Source organism: Serinus canaria, chromosome 5 (assembly GCF_022539315.1).
Source record: "Serinus canaria isolate serCan28SL12 chromosome 5, serCan2020, whole genome shotgun sequence".
In the NCBI taxonomy this organism is placed as follows: Eukaryota; Metazoa; Chordata; class Aves; order Passeriformes; family Fringillidae; genus Serinus; species Serinus canaria.
Genome location: NC_066319.1, coordinates 45,045,288 through 45,066,415, shown reverse-complemented (window position 1 = coordinate 45,066,415; position 21,128 = coordinate 45,045,288). Strand labels below are relative to the sequence as shown.

The 21,128-nt window shown below is 41.0% G+C and overlaps 1 protein-coding gene across 9 annotated transcripts in view; it reads left to right on the top strand.

Annotated features, from left to right (window-relative positions):
- The window catches only part of FOXN3 (forkhead box N3), a 206,364-nt gene that overhangs the window by 102,836 nt on the left and 82,400 nt on the right, over positions 1-21,128 (top strand). For all 9 annotated transcript variants that reach the window (XM_030239999.2, XM_030239996.2, XM_050974780.1 and 6 more), the window contains one exon: positions 1,459-1,595. In XM_030239999.2, coding sequence (XP_030095859.1) covers positions 1,459-1,595 — 137 coding nt within the window. The remainder of the gene's footprint in view (positions 1-1,458; positions 1,596-21,128) is intronic.

Below are 21,128 nucleotides of genomic sequence, written 5' to 3'. Positions count from 1 at the left end.
GCCAAGTCTTACATTGTACTGGAAACTTTCTAGGTGCACACACAGGATTCCAGGGACATTGGGGAAGACTTTTGTTTTTCATTTATTTTTGGGGAGGAGAATTTAGTGCACATTTGGGCTTTGCATGTTGCACTGTGTTATCCTAAAGCTGTCCGTGGGGCAGAGGAGCACTCAGGAAGTGGTAGGGCAAAGATACAAGTTTTCAAAAGGAACAGGTGTCTGGTTTTGGACTTATATATGGTTTAAGAAAATAATGTCCTTCTTCTGATGTGATTCTGTCTATGTGTGTGTGTGTGTGTCTGTCTTTGTGTGCTTGTTCTTTAACACATTAACTGAGAGCTTTGTTTCACTGATAGAAGTTGAAGCAGAGGGAAAGGATGGTCCTGGGTTGAAAAGCAGCTAGAATCAGTAACACAGCTTCCCCCACCTGTTCCAGAAAGCATCAATATTTACCAAAAAATCTTAGCATTATGCTTTGAATGCCTGTCAGTTGAGTTCAGTCAACAGTTAGGATTGGTATTTGTTTTTATGTATGATCAAGCAGAGTAAGACTGCTCCTGAACTGTCATTCCATATGCTTTCACAGTGAAGCTGAGGCAAAGTTTTCATATTTGCTTGAGAACTCACACAAAGCAATCCACAATATCCTCAGCCTGACCTCTGATGGGATTGAGACAAGAAATGAAATTGCACTGCTTGTAACTGTAGAATAAACACTGAATTTTAGTGTAATCTTTGCTTTACAGATTAACTGCTGGTGTTGTTCCTTGTGTCCAGAAAGGGTAATTACAGTAACTATTGTTTTAACTGATCACAATTTCACAACACACTTAAATGGTTATACTCTGATTATTCTGTGGGCTTTTTTTTTAGTTTTGGTTTGTTGGTTTGATTTTGGTTTTTTGGTGGTTTTTTTCCCCTCTGGGGAGAAAAGATGATTAATTTCCTCTTGTAGTATAATGGTATTGATGTCATGTGGATTGGAGGATTAAGTCCTTATATTTTTAAAACAGTTGCTAGGGTGTTTAGTCCTCTCCTTTTTAGCTTTGTTTCAGTTTGTATAACAGCAAAAGGAAAACTACTTCCAAAAACAAGATACTTCTCATCAAAGTTTCTGTTTAACAGTTAATGGTAGCTTCTTATTTTTCCAGTATGAGGTGATTGGAAAATTGCCATATATTATTAAATCCTATTAACTAGTAACAAGAGGGTGGGGGGGGGGAGAAGAAGAGCAACCAAACATTCATTCTTTTTTTCCCCTCAGAATTGTGATTTAAATCATACAGTCATAAAACATTATTAATGGAGCAATAATCTCTGGCAAGCAAGTTATATTCGCTTCTGTCAGACGAAGAACCCAAACCCACTGCTTTTCCTGACAAAAACTGCTAAAGAGTTACGGCTGTGCCATTAGATCAAATATTTGATTTCTTTTTTTTAATTCTTTTCTCTTTGCAGAGTATTGGAAAGGGGTCCTTGTGGTGTATAGACCCAGAATATAGACAAAATCTTATTCAGGCTTTGAAAAAGACACCCTATCACCCATATTCGCATGTGTTCAATACACCTCCCACATCTCCTCAGGCATATCAAAGGTAAGAACTAGATGCATTTTACAACTCTAAATGTTTTCCTGCAGTGTTGGGTATGATTCTTGGGTAAGACTAAATGTAATCAAGGGATGCAGTTTGGAATATGTGAGCGGGGAAAGCCTGGGAGCGCCCGGTCCTGGCGTGGCCTTTTTGGCGTGTCCAGGGCACCTCTTACCTGCTCATGGCCCTGCTGGCAGCAGCGCGTTCCTGAGCTGAGCCTGCAGGCTTCCTGCAACAGCCCTCTGGCAGAGGAGCGCCTGAAATAAAAATGCAGATAAGCAATGGAGAGCTCTGAAGTGCCCACTTATCCCATTTGGTGAAGGCACAATTCCCTCACTTGCTCAGAGGAGATGGGCTCATTTTTTTCCTGGGAGAGCTGGCAGCCACAGGATGTCCACCAGGTTGAGCCTGGTGCCCAGGTGGCTTGACGAGCCCTTGGTGGTGAATGGGTGCCTGTGGTGCCCCTTAGGATTAGCCTGGATTTTCTCCTTTGGTTCACTGAAACAGGCATGGGGTGGTGTTTTTCTGTTCATTTTGCGATTTTTTGATCTGGCATTCATTTACGACCAGCGTTAGCAAAGCGACATAATCTATGGCTGCCATCCGCCCAGCAGGAAAGCAGGCGCTGAGGTTTGGCAGAGCTGCTTTCTCCTGGGTGCCAGTAAGGGCCGGCAGAGCGGTTCATGGCCCGTGCTGGCCCACTCCCCTCAGGGCGGGGAAGGTGTGATGAGCCAGCCGCAGCAGGGCCCGCAGCAGCCCCGGGACTGAGCTGTGACGCTGACGGCTCTCTTGGCGGCTCAGATGGTTCTGATTATTTTTCCGCGTTAGCGTTGGCGCTGGCGGCCAGGCAGGGCAGCGGCCGGGGAGGGCAGCGTGATGGTCGCCGTGGCGACGGGGCGTCTCCCCGGCAACGAGCGGCCGGACCGGGCCGGCGCTGCCGCGTCACGGGGCCGCGGGGCTCGGCCGCGCCGTTGCCGCGGTAACGGCGGTCCCGGCACGGCGCTAGGAATGGAGACCCTGGGCCCGCTGTTGTGTCGGGGCATCGCCCCGGTGGCCGGGGATGCTCCTGGCACACATGATTTTATTCTGGAAACCAGGGTGTGACCAGAGGTGCCGAGGCGGTGCAGCTGGGCTGTCCCGGTGTTCCGTGGGGTGCTGGGGAAACACTGTCCCTAGTACCACCTGTGGAAGTACCCCTCACTACTGTGCTCGGCAGAAGGACAGATAAATAATTTAGGTGATAGATTAAAACTGTAATTTGTGCGTTTGAACAAAGCATGTTTCCTGGCCCTTGCTTTATTGTTACTGCTGCCTTTTTAAGAGTATTTGAATTACATTCATACAGATTTATTGATAAGTTCTCATATTGAGTAGAAGTGTAATGCTTATCTGACATAGAAATTGAGAGATTTTGATCCCTTCTAATCCCCACAAACAAAAAAAAAATCTGGCATACACATGCAGTTGAAAGCCAGAGGACTCCCATTTTTTTATGGGTGAAGTGGCTGTTGACTCAATGGGCTGGGTTTGCCAGAACCGCTGTGTAATTTGGTGGCAGATATTGGCAGCAGGAGCAATGACATGGGCAGCTCTTCCAGGCTAGGCTGAAGGAAGCAATGCAGCAGCACTGCTGTGGGCAGTCCTAGCAGGGATGAATCCTTAGAGACACCCTGTGTGGGTGTCAGGGAGTGCACAGGGGCACAGCTACCCTGTGTCCTGCACAGCTGTGTCCCCCTGCTCCCCTGTCCTCATCCTGCACAGCCCTGTGCCCACTGCTGCTCTGTGCTTGCTGTGTGTGGGAGAGGATGGCTGCAGAGTCACGGATCTTGGGCAGAGGTTGTGCTGCCCTCTTCCAATGGGGTGTGAGTCCAGAACCTCAGAGCCTGTTTTCATGAGTGGGAGAAGAGAGGACTACTGGCAGGTGCCAGACAGTATGGGATTTAAGAAGCGGGTTTCAATCACTACCTGCTTTCACCACTGCCAGTGTAGCTGAGCAAGGGAGAAAGAAAGGTCTAGTGAAACACTGACAAGTGAGTCCCAAAACTGAAAGGGAAGGTTTTTCTCCTTGGAGCCCATGCGATGTCTGAGCTGCTGCTACACTGCTTGTGCTGCCAAGTGCTTTGGAGTCTTCCTTGTAATGACTGCATCATAAAACAAAGAGCTTGTGTGGTTGAAGGAGCAAATGCCTTGCAAATACAGCAAAGACCAGGTTTTATATGAAGAAATTGTGGTCTCACTGTTACTTTTACTTGGATATCTTTCAGCATTTCCACTGTTAAATGAAACTTAATATCCCCATAGTATTCTAAAATATTTATTCATTTTGCTGCTAATGACTGGTGAAACGTCAACATGAAACTGGTCTAGCCTATCAGTGATTTTTGAATTTATTCTGGATTGGCAGTTACATGGTAATTTTCTGAATATATTTCCAATATATTCTCAACGAGTTGAATATTCCCTGTGCATTTTAAAAAAACCAGTAATCCCATGTGTAAGTGATTGCTTTCTCATGTGTACAAAGACTTCAGTAGGGGTAGAAAATGTAAATCCACTCCACCATAGTCAGATCTCCCGAGCAATACATTGTCATAGTAACAAATTCCAAGGGGAATTTCTCTTATGATGAAGACAGTACATCTAGAAAAAATCCTTGGGTGGCAGAGGTTTTGCTGTCTATCCATCTTATGTAATGGAAGTCCACAACTAAGAGAAGCTATGTCCCTTAATATTATTTAAATATATCTGGAACCAGATAATTTGCCAATATTATTCCTGCCTCTAGAAACAAGGGTCAGTTGGTGAAATTCCACAGGGGCAAATTGACCTATTCCTTGTCTTTATCAGATGTTTTAAAGGAATAAAGATGCACAAATGAATGAATCACGTGTTCTGTTTAGTATCTGCATAAGCAGCTTAGGGTCGAATTGAACACAGAGTGGAGGAATGCATTGTAAAAATATCCCAAGCACGATGATTACTGAATACACAAATTCCCTTTTTCCTGAACAGAGTTAAATTAATTGCATCAGATAATTCAGTTTCATGACTTCAGTAAAGCATCCTACATAAATGTGACAGGTGTGGACCTTTTGTGAAGGAGTTTCATGATGCAAACTCATACATTTGGCTGAGTGAGTGTTATACCAGTATCATTTGAGATAAAAATTACTCAAGCCATGACATTTGGTCTACGTTGTGTTCCATGTATAGGAGACATTTTGGGGGAAAAGGCAACCTTGCTGTGTTTGTACATAAGAAGGAACTTCAGACTGCCATTGTCTGAATTGCTGCTTCAATTCAGGGCAAAGATTACCTGTAAGCTGTAAGGAGAGTAGAAGTAGAATATCACAAGGTGAATTATTTCATTTTAATTGGCTTGGATGTGTGTTCTTAAAAAACAATACTTACAACAAACAAAACCCCTTGGGTTTTTATCTAGTTCTTCTAATTGAAGCATGTGTCATAAAGCATGTCATTTATGATGAATTTCAAGAGCAAACTAACACTGATACACATCATTACAAAGGAAAAGCTCTCCTTGGTGTTGAAAAATAGGTGTGTTAGACTAATGTGTTTCTTCTTAAATTTTACAATTATTTTGGCAATAGCAACTTTGAAATATATTTCTAGATACAGACTTGGTTAAGTAACTGTACAAGTCAGTGCCCTGATACTTCATCTATGTGTTTTATTTCCAGATTTCTGCCTCTAACTGAAGTGTAGGTGGGATTTCTCTTCTAATAGTGCTTGAAGGAGGTCTTAAAATGTTTTTTTCCCCTGTGTAAATTACACAGGGCTATTTCTCAATTGTATTTCTCTTTGTACTGCTGAAAACTATCAGGAAATGTAATCTAAAATAACAGAAATTATTATTTTCACAGAGTAATAAAAATATTTGAAAATTTGGTGACTATCCAGGAATGTTGTCTTTATAGACTTGTGGATAATTATTTAATGGCTTTTCATTTGTTCAATGTGTTTTCCTAGTTGTAGTTTGTTAGAGCAGTGTCAAATGTTGACAGATCTGTTCAGCAGTTGATGAAATTGCTAACATGTCCAAGAAGGAAACTAAAAAGGTGTTTCTTTCTTGAGCTGCCCCAGACTCCTTGTTCATAAGGGTTTGATTGGTTCCTTGTCGGCTTGCTTCTTCCCATTGGAACAGCTCCTTGAGTGAGGTTGGTTCTGCTTCAGGAAGGATTGAAACCTCAGACAGACTTGAACTAGATTTGTGCTTGGCTTTGGGCATGGAGTCCACCTGCCCACCTGTGCATTTGTGTTAGAAAAATACATCTGGCATCCATCACTACATTTCAGCCAGACTGCCCTCTGTAGAGAGGATTTGAGCCTTGTAGGGCTGGAGCCAACAGGAAACCATGAAACAAAAACTAACCTGCAGCACAGTTTTGGTGGTTGTAGTGTGTTCAGTGTACGTGGCATCTGCTGGCGGCTGTGGAGTGGGTGCTGCAGAGCCACCCCACCGTGCCCTGGGCTCCCAGACAGTGCTGGAGCCGTGGTGATGGGAGAGAAACAGGCCCTGCAAGGAGTCAGCAGCAAACCACCTCTGCTGCTTATGTGGAGTCACTTCCCAGAACATTTCATTTGAGTGTGCGTGGCTTCGTCTTCTGGTCTGCCATTCCACTTCCCTTGTTGAAGTGTAGGTTAAAGAGGTAGGCCGGTGGATCACAGAGAGCCTACAGGTCCATGAGTGACCATATGTTTTATGAAACAGTGCTAGCTTGGGATTTGAAAAATTTGGAGTGGTTTCTGTTTTATTGAATTTAGTGTCTCTTTATGGCATTTCTTTTTGCTACTGTTGGATTTCCTAAAAAAAGCCATGAGTTCCTTAAACATTAATCACTTCTCCATTGTCTTGTCTTTTGATACCTCTTTCTGATAAAAATATTTTTTATCCCAAGGTTGAGATTAGAAAAAAGGACTTTGTGGTTATGAACCCTTGTCTAACTTCCGAAATTTATTCGTAGAGACGCAGAGAAAGATTTGTGAAACCTGGTGGCTAAAGCTTTGTTCCTGAAAATCCAAGTTTTACAAATCGCTGTGCAAAAGTGATGGCCATCACTGTGAGCTCTGTGGTAAATGGCAGGAGAGGTGACCCAGTCATGCATTCATTTGCATTTGTAGTCTTACCCCACTCGGTCCTGCCCTTCTGCTCCCATCTCACCAGTCGGAGCCCTCGCAGTGCAGCGCAGCCCTGTGGTGGGAGCAGTGCAGCCCTGCGGTGGGAGCAGTGCAGCCCTGCGGTGGGAGCTCCCAGGCAGTGCAGCCCTGCGGTGGGAGCTCCCAGGCAGTGCCCGTTCCGGCCTGGCTGGACCCGCAGCCCCAGTCCCAGTGCACCACTGCAGCAGCACCTCCAGCAGTCCTGTCGGGATGCCACGTGCTGTTGGGATGCAGTTTGAATACAGCCCCCTTAGGATGGGGAACATGGAAGCTGTTTTAGGGATGTGAAATGGACACGTGTTCCCAAGAGGGCAGCTGTTACAGATCAGCTGCTGAGGAAACCGCTGGAGGAACAACTTCAAATATTTACAGGTTTTGACTTTACTATCACAGCTTCCACCTTTTGCAGTTGTTTATTGAAGCTAAACCTGCATTGAAGTTGTAGGTTATCATATTAGACATATTGTAAGCACCCTTCCTATCTGTATACTTTATAACTTGAGATCAGATTTGATCTGTGACCATTTGGGGAAGCTGGTGAAACAACCTTTTCCTATTCACTAAAGGACTTTGCAGGGTGTCTCTTGTAGAAAAGACATGATTTGGTTGTCCTTTGCAATCTGGAAACATGGATTTAATTCTGTATTACTGTTTTTGCTTTTGATAGGAAATGAAGCTGATCATAGGGAAGTCTAATATTAATTTCTGTGCATGTTACAACCACTTTGTCAAGAACAATCTAACTATTTACTTGCTATGCAGAGTCAGAATGAGTTTTCTTCTCTTGGTGTGGTGTGAAGGTGGAGTCTTCGGGGAATTTTTAGTTTGCTGTTTTCATAGTTTTGTAGTTTGTGAGATCACAGAGGATAGAAGTTCTTCTGAAGTGTGCCCTCTGCCACCATTACATGCCTTAATTTGAAGACCATCTACACTTCAAGATTATGTTGCTTTATTTCTGTTAGATAATATTGGTTTAGTTTGGTGTCAGTTATGAACAGCAAAGAGAACTTTTTCTTGAGTGAATGCACTGATAAGTGCATAAAATTTTGAGGATTTCTCAATCCAGGACTTGGTTTCTAACATCTTCTTATCTCCAAACATAGACTTCTGTGATCCCACTGAACATAGCTTGAGGAAACAAAACAGATCAGCTTTTCTTTCCTTTTAAAAGGCGCTTTTTCTTTCTTCCTTTTTTTTCTTCTTTTTTTTTCTTTTTTTTTACACCTTATAGCATGAAGGCTGTGTAGGGAGGAAAGATAAATTCAGAAAGGTGACTACAGATCGTGGACAAAAAAAGAGGAACAGAAAGTCTGAATCTGATCTCTCTAACATAATAGTTTCATGCAGGAATGGCTGGTAGAAATACAGATCACCCTCTAATCACATCTTCATTCCTCTCAAAATTAGTCACATGCTTCTGAGCCTTCTCAACTGAAGTGTTTTCAATTCTTTCTCATTCATACCCCCAGAAAGAAGAAATACCATTTTTTTTCCATCTGCCAAATACATGAAGATTTGGTTGAGTCTTGTTTCCATGTATTTAGACTTGTGGTAAAGTACTGTAAAGCAGAGTCCTTTTACTCTGTCATCTTTCTCTAGATGTCAGGCAAACACCAGCTCATTGCTTTATGATGGTTTTCTTTCATGGTTCCATTTGTTGAACAGTCTTTCCAGTTACTTGGCTTCTTAGGCTCTTTTTCCCCTCCTCTGTGCCTTCTGTAGATAAATATAGCCTTATTCAAAGATAACTTGAAATGATACTGTAGATATTTCCACTAAGTTCATGGGAAAAAGAAAGTGTAGGGATGTGTTTTGAAATTTTTGTTACTTTGTTTGTAAAACCCTCTGTAGGCCTGGGTGTTTCCCTATAAAAGCTTTTAGAGTGGCCTCATGGACAGAGCTGTGAGTTGCTGACTGCTGGAACTTGAAGCATGTGGGTGCTGTGCTTCTGAGACTGTTTCTCTGCAATTCCTCATTCTTCTTCCTTGCTGCCCCCAGAGTGTGTGCTGGTGCAGGTAGGGCAGGGTTGCACAGTGCATGAGCTGTGTGGTGGAGCAAAAAGCAGAGGGTGTGAGGGACGTGTCACCTTTGGTCCCTGGGCAGTGAGTGGATGTGTCACCCTTCATCCCATTAACAGCTGCAGCAGTTGTGTGGATGGGGAAGCCTGTGCAGTGTTCAGGAACAGTTCACTGAAGTTTTAGTAGTTGAAAATTCAGACTCAAGAAGGAGTGTTAGTGCAATGAACACTGGTCACCATGAGTATCACGTTTGTTAATCATATAATATTACAGCCGTGTAAATCATTTGACTTCTGAGTTTGAAAACAGACTCATGAAGCTGGGAAGCCACAAATAGTATCATAGGGTGTCACATCTGCTGCTCTTGGATTATGAAAAGGTTTTTTTGTATTTTCATAACTAAAGTTAAATTTTTAAATTTAGTTTTAATCATGCTCCTGTATTTTCTTTTAGATTTTCTTCACTTCTCTATTAGTTATTGGACTTTCCTTTGGTGCTTGTATAAAGAAAAATTGACAGGGAAAGTCACATTGTTCGTAGTTCTGTTGTAAGAGTGATGTCCATAGAGCAAGTCCTAATGTTATGCTAATAGTGATTAACTACTAGTAAAAAAAATATTAAGATAACTTGAATCTTTTAAACAGTAGGTAAGGGATGGCTTTACATGTAATGGTTATGATTTTAAGGCAATCTGCAATTTAACTATTTATTGTATATTTAATAACTGTTTAAACTCAAAGTTAAGGGGCATTGACTATTTCTAAGAATTGCAGCTCTGTCTTAAACAAAACCTGTGTGGACCTTTCATCATTTCACCTAGCATTTTAATATATTTTAGGGAATAGAGAGAATGTTTAAAATGTGAGGCAGCTGTTGTAGTTTATGCAAAACTCTGAATATTTGTGTAACTGATTTGTTCCATATGTAATCTTTCTTTGATAATACCAGTTTTGCACACAAGTTCAAAGACCTTGCCAGACTTGGAACAGTCCTCTTGAATCCAAGAGCTGTAGGAACTGATTGCAGGTGACCCATCTTCTGCCCAGGTCATAACAGAAGGTGACAGATGCACTGAAAATCCTGGTTGTCCATAGAGAAATGTCCCAGGAGGTGAGCATGGCCAGTGAGAACCATTTCCTCTTTTCTTTGCATTTGTTAGAGGGAAGCAGAGCATAAGAGGGACACATTTCATTGCTGCTTGCAGTATGACTGTGGAGAATGCTAACACGGTGGCATCCAGGTGACTGAGTTGGCTCATCAGGCCTTGTGTTAGCCAGCAGCTAAACTGAGTTACATGGTGCACCATCAGCTTGGGCTCTGGGCTACTAGACCTTGCAGACCAGCTGGTCCTTGTCCTGAGCAAAGTCCTCTGATTGCCTTGTCGTCATTGCCATTTATAAGGGTCACCCATGTGCTAAGCCAGGCTTGCTCCAATAGTGTTTCCAGTTATCTTACACATACAGTTAAAAGAAAGTGCACTTTCATTTCATGCCTGTGTTGAGTATCCATAATCCCTGTCTGTATTAGACAGTATTTCTCAAAGTATCAGTCAGTCTTTCTGTAAATTATTTCTTTTAAAGCACACATGTCCTATTTCTTCTGTATCTATATGGTTTTTTAGATAAAAAGCTCAAAAGACATTTTAGTGGGTTAGTTCTTTTGAATCTTTATTGACCAATTCACTTTTTCTGGGATGTGTGTTGTATGCATATGTGTATATTGCTGTATGTTGGTGTAGTATCTCTGTATCATTTGATATCCTTTCTGGAGAAGGCAGGCTTATTAATTTGTTTAAAGAAAGTACATTTTGGCATAATTTCTTTTGTTATAATATTGTTATAGTATTTGAATGCTTGAATCATAATTTTTGTCATTGTCAGGTATGACTTAACTTCAGATGTCAGAAAGCCAAGATGTCAGCTCAAGACTGGAGTTGTCTCATGCAGATTGTGATTACTGACCATGTTTTTCTGGCTTTTATAACTGTCACCTGGGTTCCTGTTGTATCCAGTTTTCAATGTGTGTGAATCTGCCCTCTGCTTAGGATCCCCTTATGATCATAAGTAAAAGTGATACTCCTGCTATTTTGATGGAACTGGCTTTTGTAGGAATAAAACTTGCAGGTTTTGCTAGAGTTTTGTTTCAGGAGTCTTCAGGGTTCGGATGAGTAAAACCAGAAAGGACTTAAATGGTATTAAAATGACTTTTTCTGAACTTTTTGAACAAAAAGCATGGAGTCTTTATTAATACAAAAACTTCTTTACACTTGGGTTTTTAATTTTGACTTGGAAAAATCAAGCTGCTTGTTTCATCAGAATAAAGTACTTATATAAAAGCTGCTTTTTGGAGGTGTTGGAGGGTCCTTGACAGAGAAATTTCTATTCTCCTCAAAGTTCCCTGTGCCTGGGAACTGAGATTGTTTTCCTTACCACCTTTTTGTTCTGGAGTAAAAGAATGGAAGGTGAAAGGTATGTCTCTTTGCCTGTCCAGTGCAACAGCGACTTGATAAAATGGTTGTTCCTCTTTCCCCTTGCTAAACAGAAGTACTCAGCACTTGCACTTCTTGTTCTTTTTCAGCAGAGCTCTGATGAAACTCTGGAGGTTATATTTTACTTTCTGTAGTGTATTTTTTCACAGATGTTTTGACTTTCTTATGGAAACCCCGTAGTTCTGTCAGGCAGTTCTGTTAAAGCAAAAAGCAAGTGAGAATTCAGGGACTATGTTTTAGATAGGTTTCAAGAAATTGAATTCAACCATTTTTTTAATTGGCTTTTTTTCTATTCCAGGTATCCCCAAGACCAGTCTGTATGTGTGTGGTACTCATTGGTGGTATTTGTGCTGTTTATGAATTGTGAACCTGTTTGTAAAATGCAGCATTTTCCTCTTTGGTTCTTGGGGTTTTTTGTTTGATTGGTTTTGTTTTGGTTGGTTGGTTGTTGGTATTTTGCTACTGTTTTTTAAAGAGTGGGGATGGGAGGCTTAGCGGCAGGCTGTAAATTGCTTAATGGAACCTTAGTGGCTACCACAGGAGAATGTTGAGGCTAATGATTTAGTGATGATCCCACAAAAGGTGGAATTTTGTTTACTTACTATGTCCATAGCTAATACAAGTGCATCTGGAAGACGATTCTACTCCTTGTGGGATTTTTACATTTAAATCAATCTCTCCAGTACTTCAAGTCCACATGGGCTGTAGAAGCAAGTACAAATTTACTGTGCTATGTTATGTTGCTCTTCCACTTTCTGTGAAAAATTAATCTTTGGCATTTGGTCATATAAATGGACTAAACAGGCTGTGGGTTTCACCGAGTTTGGTGGGTTTTGTGTTATTCTGCTTTTGATAAGATTCCCCATTTTGTCTGAGGCTTTTTTCCCTAAGACTGCATATGGTTTTAGTAATAAATGTGCAGAGATCTCTGGGGGTTTCAGTGCATAGATATGTGTATATGCTGCAGTGTACTTTTTATGTCAAAAGACAGCCTGGCTGCCAGGGAAGCTGTTCTCTCTTGCACTTAAAACAAAAATGTACTGGTTTAGGGCAGGTGACCTATTTTCATTACAAAAGAGCAAATACTCAGAGAACAGTGATGAAAGAATTGTTTGAGACAACTGGTCTGAAGTGGGTTTGACTGGCAAACATGTTAGGGAAGTTCATGTTGTTGATGAATAACTTGGGGATACAAGGTGTGTGGGTAGGGCTGCAGCCCAGCTCCCTCTGTGGGGTGAAGCTGTTTGGATTGTCACATACACATGTGTATCTGTTTATAGGGAAGTATGATTTCCACCTCCATGTGTTAAGATCCTTTCTTCCTTTGTGAAAGGCAAATGACTGAAGAGGTTGGCCAGCTCAGATATGAGTGTGGATCAGAGCTTTATAAAAGATCTTTCCTTCTTTACATCCTGACTCATTCCTGCTTTGTTGTCAGTCCCTTCCTGTTAATTGCCAGTACTCACTCTGCCAGCTCATATGAGCGGTGCAGTTATGTATGATAATTTTTTATTGCTCTGCTCTTAAAACATCCAAGATAGCACAGCCAGTGGGTCTTGCTAATACAATTGTAAATGTATTTCTTTCCTGGCTTGCTGCAGCATGTGTGCACTTGTTCAATTTTTCTTTCATTAGCTTGAATGACATATTTTTGGTATTAGAATCAGGACTACATGGACTTTATTTGTAAAAGTGGAATAACTGTAATTTATTATTCTGCCCACTTTTAAAGGTAGTAGTCAGTGTCCAATTTTATGCAGCTGGTGGGGTTTTACATTTGTTTCTTATGGCCCTGCTGTTGTCAGTTGTTCACTGTGCTGCAGTTTTTAACCTCACTGATGGGTTCTCTGTGTTGTCTGCCTGGGTGGTATAAATATTGCAGAGCTCTATGCCTCTCACTGCTTTTTTTTTCTGTAACTATTTTTATCACCATTCCATTATATATCCTTCCAAAAGAAATTCTGTTGAAACAGTAGTTACAGGCTAAGGTTAGTTTGAAAAGCTAAAGATGCTTAGAATAGACTCTCTTTTTGGCACTTCCACTTGTTTAGAAGTGTGTAGAATTCTGTGGTTTATTCTATTGTGATGGTGGAGGGGGTGGTGTTTTTTAAGACAGAATATATGAAATTTGGAAAAACGAATTGCATAGTAATGCAGATACTGAAAGCTGGGTTATTAAAAATATAACAATGATTTCAAATGTCCATGGAACATTGGAAATTCATAACTGATGGAAGTGCAGGATGCAGGTCCAGTAAAAGTGTATGAAATAGAAATGTAAATTTAGCAAATTTGACATAATTTGGGTTTCATTAATTTTTATGTTTAATCTGGATAAGTAGATGGAGAAAAAATACAAACAAAAAGGAATTGGGTTACTTTTAATTATGTAACTTTCCTGAAAAGACACTTTTTTTCCAAGCAGCTGTCTGATCAATGGCAAAATTCATAACAGCTCCCCATGTATTTAAGATCTCTATTAATTGGAGTTCCTTCTCTATGTAAATATTCTTCTCTCTTTAGCTGTTTTGCATATGAAAGATGAAGAAGACCATTTTTCTCATGAGATTAAAAAAACAAATAAAACAATTAATTAGAATGAAATAATTTACTAAACTTAAGGGAATTAATAACAAACAAAGCTTCTGGAGTAGCCAGCTTTTATTTTGCAACTTGCAAGTATAATATAATGTAAAAGGAAGGCTTTATATATACAAACACATTTATTCCCTGATAGTTTAAGAGCCACAGTCAGCTATATTGCTAAAGCAGGGTAGATGTTTTGATTATTAAGTACATTTTACTGCCTTTGACTTCATGTGTAGAAGTAGACTTGGTCAGATTTGGTGGGAAAAAGAAACAGGAAATTTCTCCTGGAAGTGTTAGAGCAGATCCTTTTCTGTCACCCTGGGAATATCACTATTAAAGCTCTGCTTTGAAAATAGGGCAGTTTGTATTGATGAACCCTATATTTTGTAATTACATGGAACAAGAGCTTTAGGAGTTTGGTTTGTGTTGAGCTTTGAAGACCCTTGGAGCAGTATCACCTGGTTGTTCAGCAGAGGGTTGCTTTTGGGCTTCTGGAGAATTGTTGGGGGATTTTTGGTGTGTTTTCTTGGTTTTTTCTTTGCAAAGTCATTTTAAGATGCTTTTGCTGCCCTTGTAGAATAGCAAACTGTCCTCCTAGTTGTGCTGGTAAAGATGCTTGTGTAGTTGTGCTTTAAGTGTGATCCTGGTGATTTGTTGTGGGGTTTTTTTTGAGGTATTGGGGCTTGTCAAGGACGAGGGCTTTCTTAAAGCATTCCTACTTGTGAGAACCTGTCATTGAGCCATAATCTTACTGAGATGGCACAGTGCTGTGCTAGTAAATTTATGGTATGCTTGGCTCCCAGAGGAGATTCTCTCCAGAAGAGCATGGAGGCATCATTGTGCTTAGTATTGACTATTATAGTCTGGTGGGTGTGTGCTACAAACCTCCCTTAAAAGTTTCTTGACTTGCAAACCTGATTTTTCAAGTCACTTCAGTGCTTCAGAAAAGTCTTCCAGTGCCAGGAAAAAGAGGGGGAAAAATGCTTTACCTCAGCTTCATGATTCCTCTGTGTTCACAAGCTTGGTGAAAAAGGGTCATTTGCAAGGCACAGCTTGGCATTCTGCTGCATCTTTCAGCCTGGTGTTCTAATGCAGTAGCAGTGCAGCAGCCTGAGCTGGCACAGGCATTTGGAGTGCTTTGAAGCAGGCAAACACTACCTAGGGACTCTGACCTGAGGAGAGGGGACTGGCAATAGGAACTGGTCTTCACTTGCTATCTTCTGATTACCAGGTTTCAAACTGCAGTGTAGAAAAGGGAGGTTGCTTTGATGCCATAAACAAGTTAATAATATCTCTCTGTAGACACAATTGCTTGATTTTCACGGGGATGTCTCTCTGCTGCTGTTGTTGCTACTGTGAACAGATTTTGACAGTAGGATGGAAAACTTCCCATTTTAATATCATATGAGAAGGAGCCAAGTAAACAGACCCTGGATTATCTTCCCTTGGTCATTGACCAGGTGCAAATAATGAACTTACTAGACTGAATTAGTTCCTTAAAGGAGATTGTCTGAAATCCATCTGGTAGAGTGCTGAAAAGCAGACTCAATAAAATTCTAGAAAATTGACTGTAGGAAAGAGTTTTCTGCTGGCAGGAAGCTGAATTGGATGACCTGAGGGGAGCCCTTAGTCTGAAATTTATGACATGAAGGCAAACAGAAATAAGTGATGGATCCCAAGCACATTTGCAAACTGCATTTTAAAGACATGGAAAATTTAAATACCTTTATTCCAGCTGAACTATAATATGAATTCCTCAGCAAAGTGTTGCATTGTGGATGGCTTTAGTGTGGTGGGAGAATCTACCATTTTAAGGATGGTAATATGTGCAGAATTTACTTATTACCCATCTTAACTGAGCCACTGAGACACCACCTTACCTCAAGCTGTGGTGCAAACGAAGAAAAATCATCAGTAAGTTTAGGTCTGTGTTCATACTTGCTGTCAATTTCTATGACAGGAGATAAATGCTGTGTTCTTACTGTGTAAAAGTTATATACCCATGCCTTTCCAGAATGTTCTTGCAGTGACAGACTGCTTTCTTCTCCAGTGGAAGTGAGATGCTGGCTGAGCATTCCTTTCTACACACGTGCATTTGTTGTTGTCTCTTTGCAGTAATGGTAGATTCCCTAAATCTAGTGAGACTCGAGTGTCTTGTGTGTTGACTTCTGCAGGAGTCTCAATGTCTGACAGCTTGTCTCTCACTGATGCTCCACAAGAAGTGTTTATCTTTCAGGAGAGTGAAGCAGGTTGTATCATTTTCCTTTTTTGATGCTTATTTGTTCTTCATGGCATACCTCCTCGTAGATGTCTGAAGACAGTAGTGAACAGGAGTGTGGATTTAGCCCCAGTGGTGGTTAAACTGCAGAGCACTGCTGGGGGGTATGATGGAAGCAGTGTGTATCTCAGATGGAGTTTCTTGTGTTGACCTTCAGCTTCAGGATGGTAGAAGGCACTAAACAATATCAAAATGGCAAAACATAATGTGTATACTTGGTGATGTAGAAACCAAAGAAAACTTCTGAAGCCTTGAAAACTTCAGAAGCTTTTGGCTTATTTTGCCTGAATCAAATTCAAGGTTAGCCTTAGGTTTGCTGGAAATAAATGTCCATTGGAAACAGCTTTTTTATGGTTTTGTTTTAATGCACTTCCTAGATTGAAGTTTCCAAATACAGAAAAACTAATTTTGCTTCCAAGTCTGCTGCAAGTCTGAGAAAATTTCAGAAAATGGAAAATGGTCAGCACTGCTATTCCCTTGGTAAGAGAAATAATTGTTCCTTTTTGGCACTACCTGCAAATACAGTCATGAGCTGAAAAGTAGCAGGCTTTCTTAAATCTCCTCTTACTTGTTATTCTTCAGGGAGTTGTATTCTGGAATATTTCTTAAACGCAGACTGTCCTTTCACCACACCAACTCAGTCCCATCACGTTGATGCTTTCCTGGGCAGCTGCTGTAGGTGACGTGCGCACCGTGCTCCTCTTTTCTCTCCTTCCTGCCACGGGTAGCTCTGGAGGGGCTGGAGCTGCCTGTGCCACCCTGTGTGCCCAGCTGGGAGGCTTGGCCCCCTGCATGCTGCCCTCCATCCTGCACATCACTCACAAACTTGGGGAGCTTCATGAGCAACAGTGAAGCAATTCTCTGGCTCAGTGAAATTGTGGTGCTCATGCTGTGCAATTTAAAGACAAAATGCTTCCTGCTAATTATTAACAGTTAGTCTGTAGGAACAGACTCATTACAGGGGCACTGAACCCTGGCCTGCTGTCCTTTTCGGCACCTGAACAATGCGGTAGGGAGGGGACAAAATGGCAAGAGAAACAGGAGTGCTGGCACCAATTAGTCCCGAGATTAGTCCTGAAAGAGGATTGCAATTTCAAGGCCAAAAAGAGAAGGGAGTGGGTAAAAGGATTTGAAATGAGATTATAGGACCTAAAAGCGCCTTTCTTTTGTTAGGGAAATAATTCAGCAGTTTTGCTCAAGCCAGTGAGACAATCCAGTTTAGTAGTTGAAGCAAGAGATGTGTGTCCTGTTGATTTTTAAGGTTCTTTAACGAAGCTGATCCCCAGTTGTGTTTGTTACTGCTTCCTGTGAAATCCAAGTGTTTTCAACAAACAAACAAAAACATGGAGGAAAGCTATTACCTCATCAAAAGGCCTGTTGTTTTTCAGGAAGCTTATTTGTATTCTTTAAAATGGAAGCCAAGAAAAGGAGGCAGATTGAACTCCCTCTTTTCCTTTGGGGAAACTTTTTTCCCTGGTGGTTACTGTGAAACTGGCACTGAAGTTACCCTTTCACGACCCATCCTACAGATGAATTTCAGTGCCAGTTTTTGTTTGTTGGCTACTCAAAGATGCAGATCAGGCAGTTCCTACTTCAATTAAAAGCACCGTCTCCGGTCAGTGCCATAGTGGTGAACATTGCTCTCTTCCTTGGAGAGGGAAGCAGGCACTAAGCCTTGCTGCCCTGTTGAAGAGACCACAATACACACTCATGTATAACACCATAATGGTCTGGGACTGAAGACTGGAGCTTACTTGGAGACAGCAGAAGGAGGGGTCTTCCCTCTTCCTCTCCCTCAGAAGGAGAATTACAAAAGGGGGAACTACCAAAAAGAATCGCAGATGTTGTGAACTTAATAGGAAATGTTTTGATGCAGTCTGTTCATGCAAAACTGTGTGAAATAGTGACACTTCTGCCATTCCCAAGAAGCTGTTTCTCTTGGGGTGGCTTAGAGTCAGCAGTCGTGTAGGGCTCACACGGCTGTTATGTATTACCAGCTTTTTCCTTTCTTTACTTTTTCAGTGTAACTTAGTGCAAAATACCTATGCAGGCAGGCTTGAAACCTTTGCTTTCAGTTCACTGTGCCTGCAAGTAGAGGGAAATTTCTCATCACGAAGGTGTAATGAGTTCTGCCATGTTCTTGATTTCCCTCCTGCATTTCACGTAAGCCTTTGTTAAAACTACTTTCATAGGCAAGTAATAGAATCATTAAGGTTTGAAAAGACCTCTAAGTTCAGTGCTTAAAGCTGTTTTCCAGTGTGCCACTGAGAAGTTAGCAAGCATCATCTTCCCACTCAGGCTTCTGTAGCCCAAAAATGGGCAAGATTGGGTTGTATGGGGAACACACAGAAAATAACCTTTCCTTCAAAAGAAGGGACCCTTTATCTCTAGACCAAGCATTTAAAATAGTGCATTCTGCATATCTTTCTTTGAGCTGAGGTGTCATCTTTGGACTTGTTTATAACCAAGTATCTTAGTTCCCATCCAGAGCTCTTGTTAAATGCTAAATTTTTGTCCATTTTGTTTTTATTCCATTATACTTCTCTCACATAACCTGGTGAATCTCACTTGCTACTTTATAGTTTTCACAAGTCTAGCTAGAGTCCCTCCAGAAAAGAGGGGGAGATTTGAGAGACAGACCTGTCAGCTGAGTTTCCACATAAGTTAATGAAGAAACACAGGCCCTTGTCCTGTCCATAGGAATTGTGTGAATAGCTTTAATAAGATTTACTTGTGAAGTTATCCCATGCTGAAATGCTAAGGGCTGTACAAATGAGCTGTAAAATTTCTGAAATAGAATGAAGACAATAATAAAACACAAAAGCAGGTTCAGCAGAGGAGCTAATGTGGAGGAGGAGATGGTTTATGAACAGGGATTGAAAATGACAACAGAGTGGCAGGTCTTCTTAGGAATAGGAGAAAAAAATGGTTTCAAAAGGGTTAAGAATGGAATGAGATGACAGCAGTTTCTGCTGAAGGTATCCAAGGCTGCTTTGCTTCAAGTTGTGTTTGTCTGGGATCTGTAATTTAGGTGCAGAGATTTCTGAAAAGGAGCTGTTGCTTGAGCATGTTCCAGCTGAACTGAGAATTGCAGGTGTATTGGCCACATCCAGCACAGGCAGCTATCTGGGTAGTTCAGCCCTGCAAATGGCTGAGCTTGCTGCTTTCCAGTTCATGCGTATTTACTGTTAGCCTTTTGTGTGTTGGCTGGAAAATTCAGTGATGTTCTGTACATGACATTTTAAAAAAGAATTAACTATCAATGAAACCACCAACAGGAGAATTAACTGGAGTGATTTGGCAAAGTAATTTGTTCCATTTTTTCCTTACCTGATTTGTCAGATTTACAATTGACACATGAAGAAAATATTTCTTCTTAATTGGTTGTAGTAAACAGATACTTTATAAATTATTGCCTCTTGAATGTTTAGAAGATTGTGTCCCATTCATTTTATGACTGATTAGTATCATTTCACTAGAATGAACAAGCTTGCATTATCTGATGTTTGAAAAGTGTAGTTTGATACTTTCTGTGATCTGCAGCTTTAGAGGGCTCAAATGCTGTCTGGGGATGTCAGGGTGTCACAGTCTCTTTCTAATCACCAGTGTACCATAAGTAATTGTTTCCTGTAATCTAGCTCACTGCTTTTCTATGCTTGAAATAATCCAAGGAACAGCTTTACTGCAGGGATTAATTACACAGAGAAAGAGTGCATATACATTCTTGAACATATTTTTTCTAGTTAACGTTAATAAGGGTATTTTGCAACTGCATGGCAGATACCAGTTCAACTGAAAGGAGAATTACACAGTGTGTGATAGGTGACCATGCCCATCTTAGCAGCTCCTTTTGGTGCCTCCAAAGATTGTGCTCTTAGTCAGTGCAATACCTCTGGTTTTGGGGCTGCCCACCAGTTGATGGGCCTTCCAGAACCTTTTTGTTTGTTGAGAACTTGTGGTCTCCTCCACTGGCTGCTAAACCAGAGCTGTTTAGGGAGGGGCACTGAGGATTGCTGAATTGCTATATTTGGGTTTATTCTGTAGCTTTCCTGGGTTTTGTCAAGAAAGGGTAGATGGCCTAGACTCTTCTTCTATGATTTTGTGTTTTGGTGCAAAGTGCTAACAAACTGCTGTAAAGATACACTATGCAGAAAAAAAAACTCTGACATTTGTGACTTTCTGTGACTTTTTTTCACGTTCGTAATTTTTTTTTCAACCTTCACCACATGGAGTCATAGCAGATAGAAATGTAGAAACAAGTATCTCATTGCAAAAGCAATTGTAAAACTTCACCTTCTTCATATATCCTTTATTCCTACACTTCTGCTTTCTACAGCAAATCCCCAAATGAAGAGCCATGTTAAAGCCTTGTCTTACTGAGCCCATTCAACTTCTATACAAACAGCTGAGGAGAAGCAGCAGAGGGAAGCAGACCCCATCATGGATTCCACTGGGGAAGCTGAGATTTGTTGAAATGACAGTGTTTTAAGACAATTTTGGGAAAAGTAGTCTCCTTTTTAGCAATACAGCTTCATCAGTCATATGAGAAATCACTGGCCTAAAGGTAGAAGAGAGACTTCTCACTGTAAATTCTGTGAAGGTCAGCTTTTCTTTTCCTCACTGAGTTCCTTCATTCATGTAGATAACATTGTAACTTGAGAGAATTATTAGAATGTTATTAAGTACAATGTTAGTATTCTCAGCAGGCTGAATAGCTGTTGATAGAGGTAAGGATTAGGGATAAAGATGCACACTGAATTTTATTTCCCATTACCAGTGGGAGGTTTATTTTTCTCTTAAATGAAAGTGCCTAAAATGAGTCAAAATTAAGTCCTCTGAGTATTTGACTACAGTTAGGTGTACAGAACATATGAAATTCTTTATTTCATACCTCTGCTTTGAAAATTTTAAGTAGAAGATACTGGAAGTTGGGTGCTGTGGTTATTGCTCCTTGAAAATTAGCTAGGAGTGCTCTTGTTTCAGAG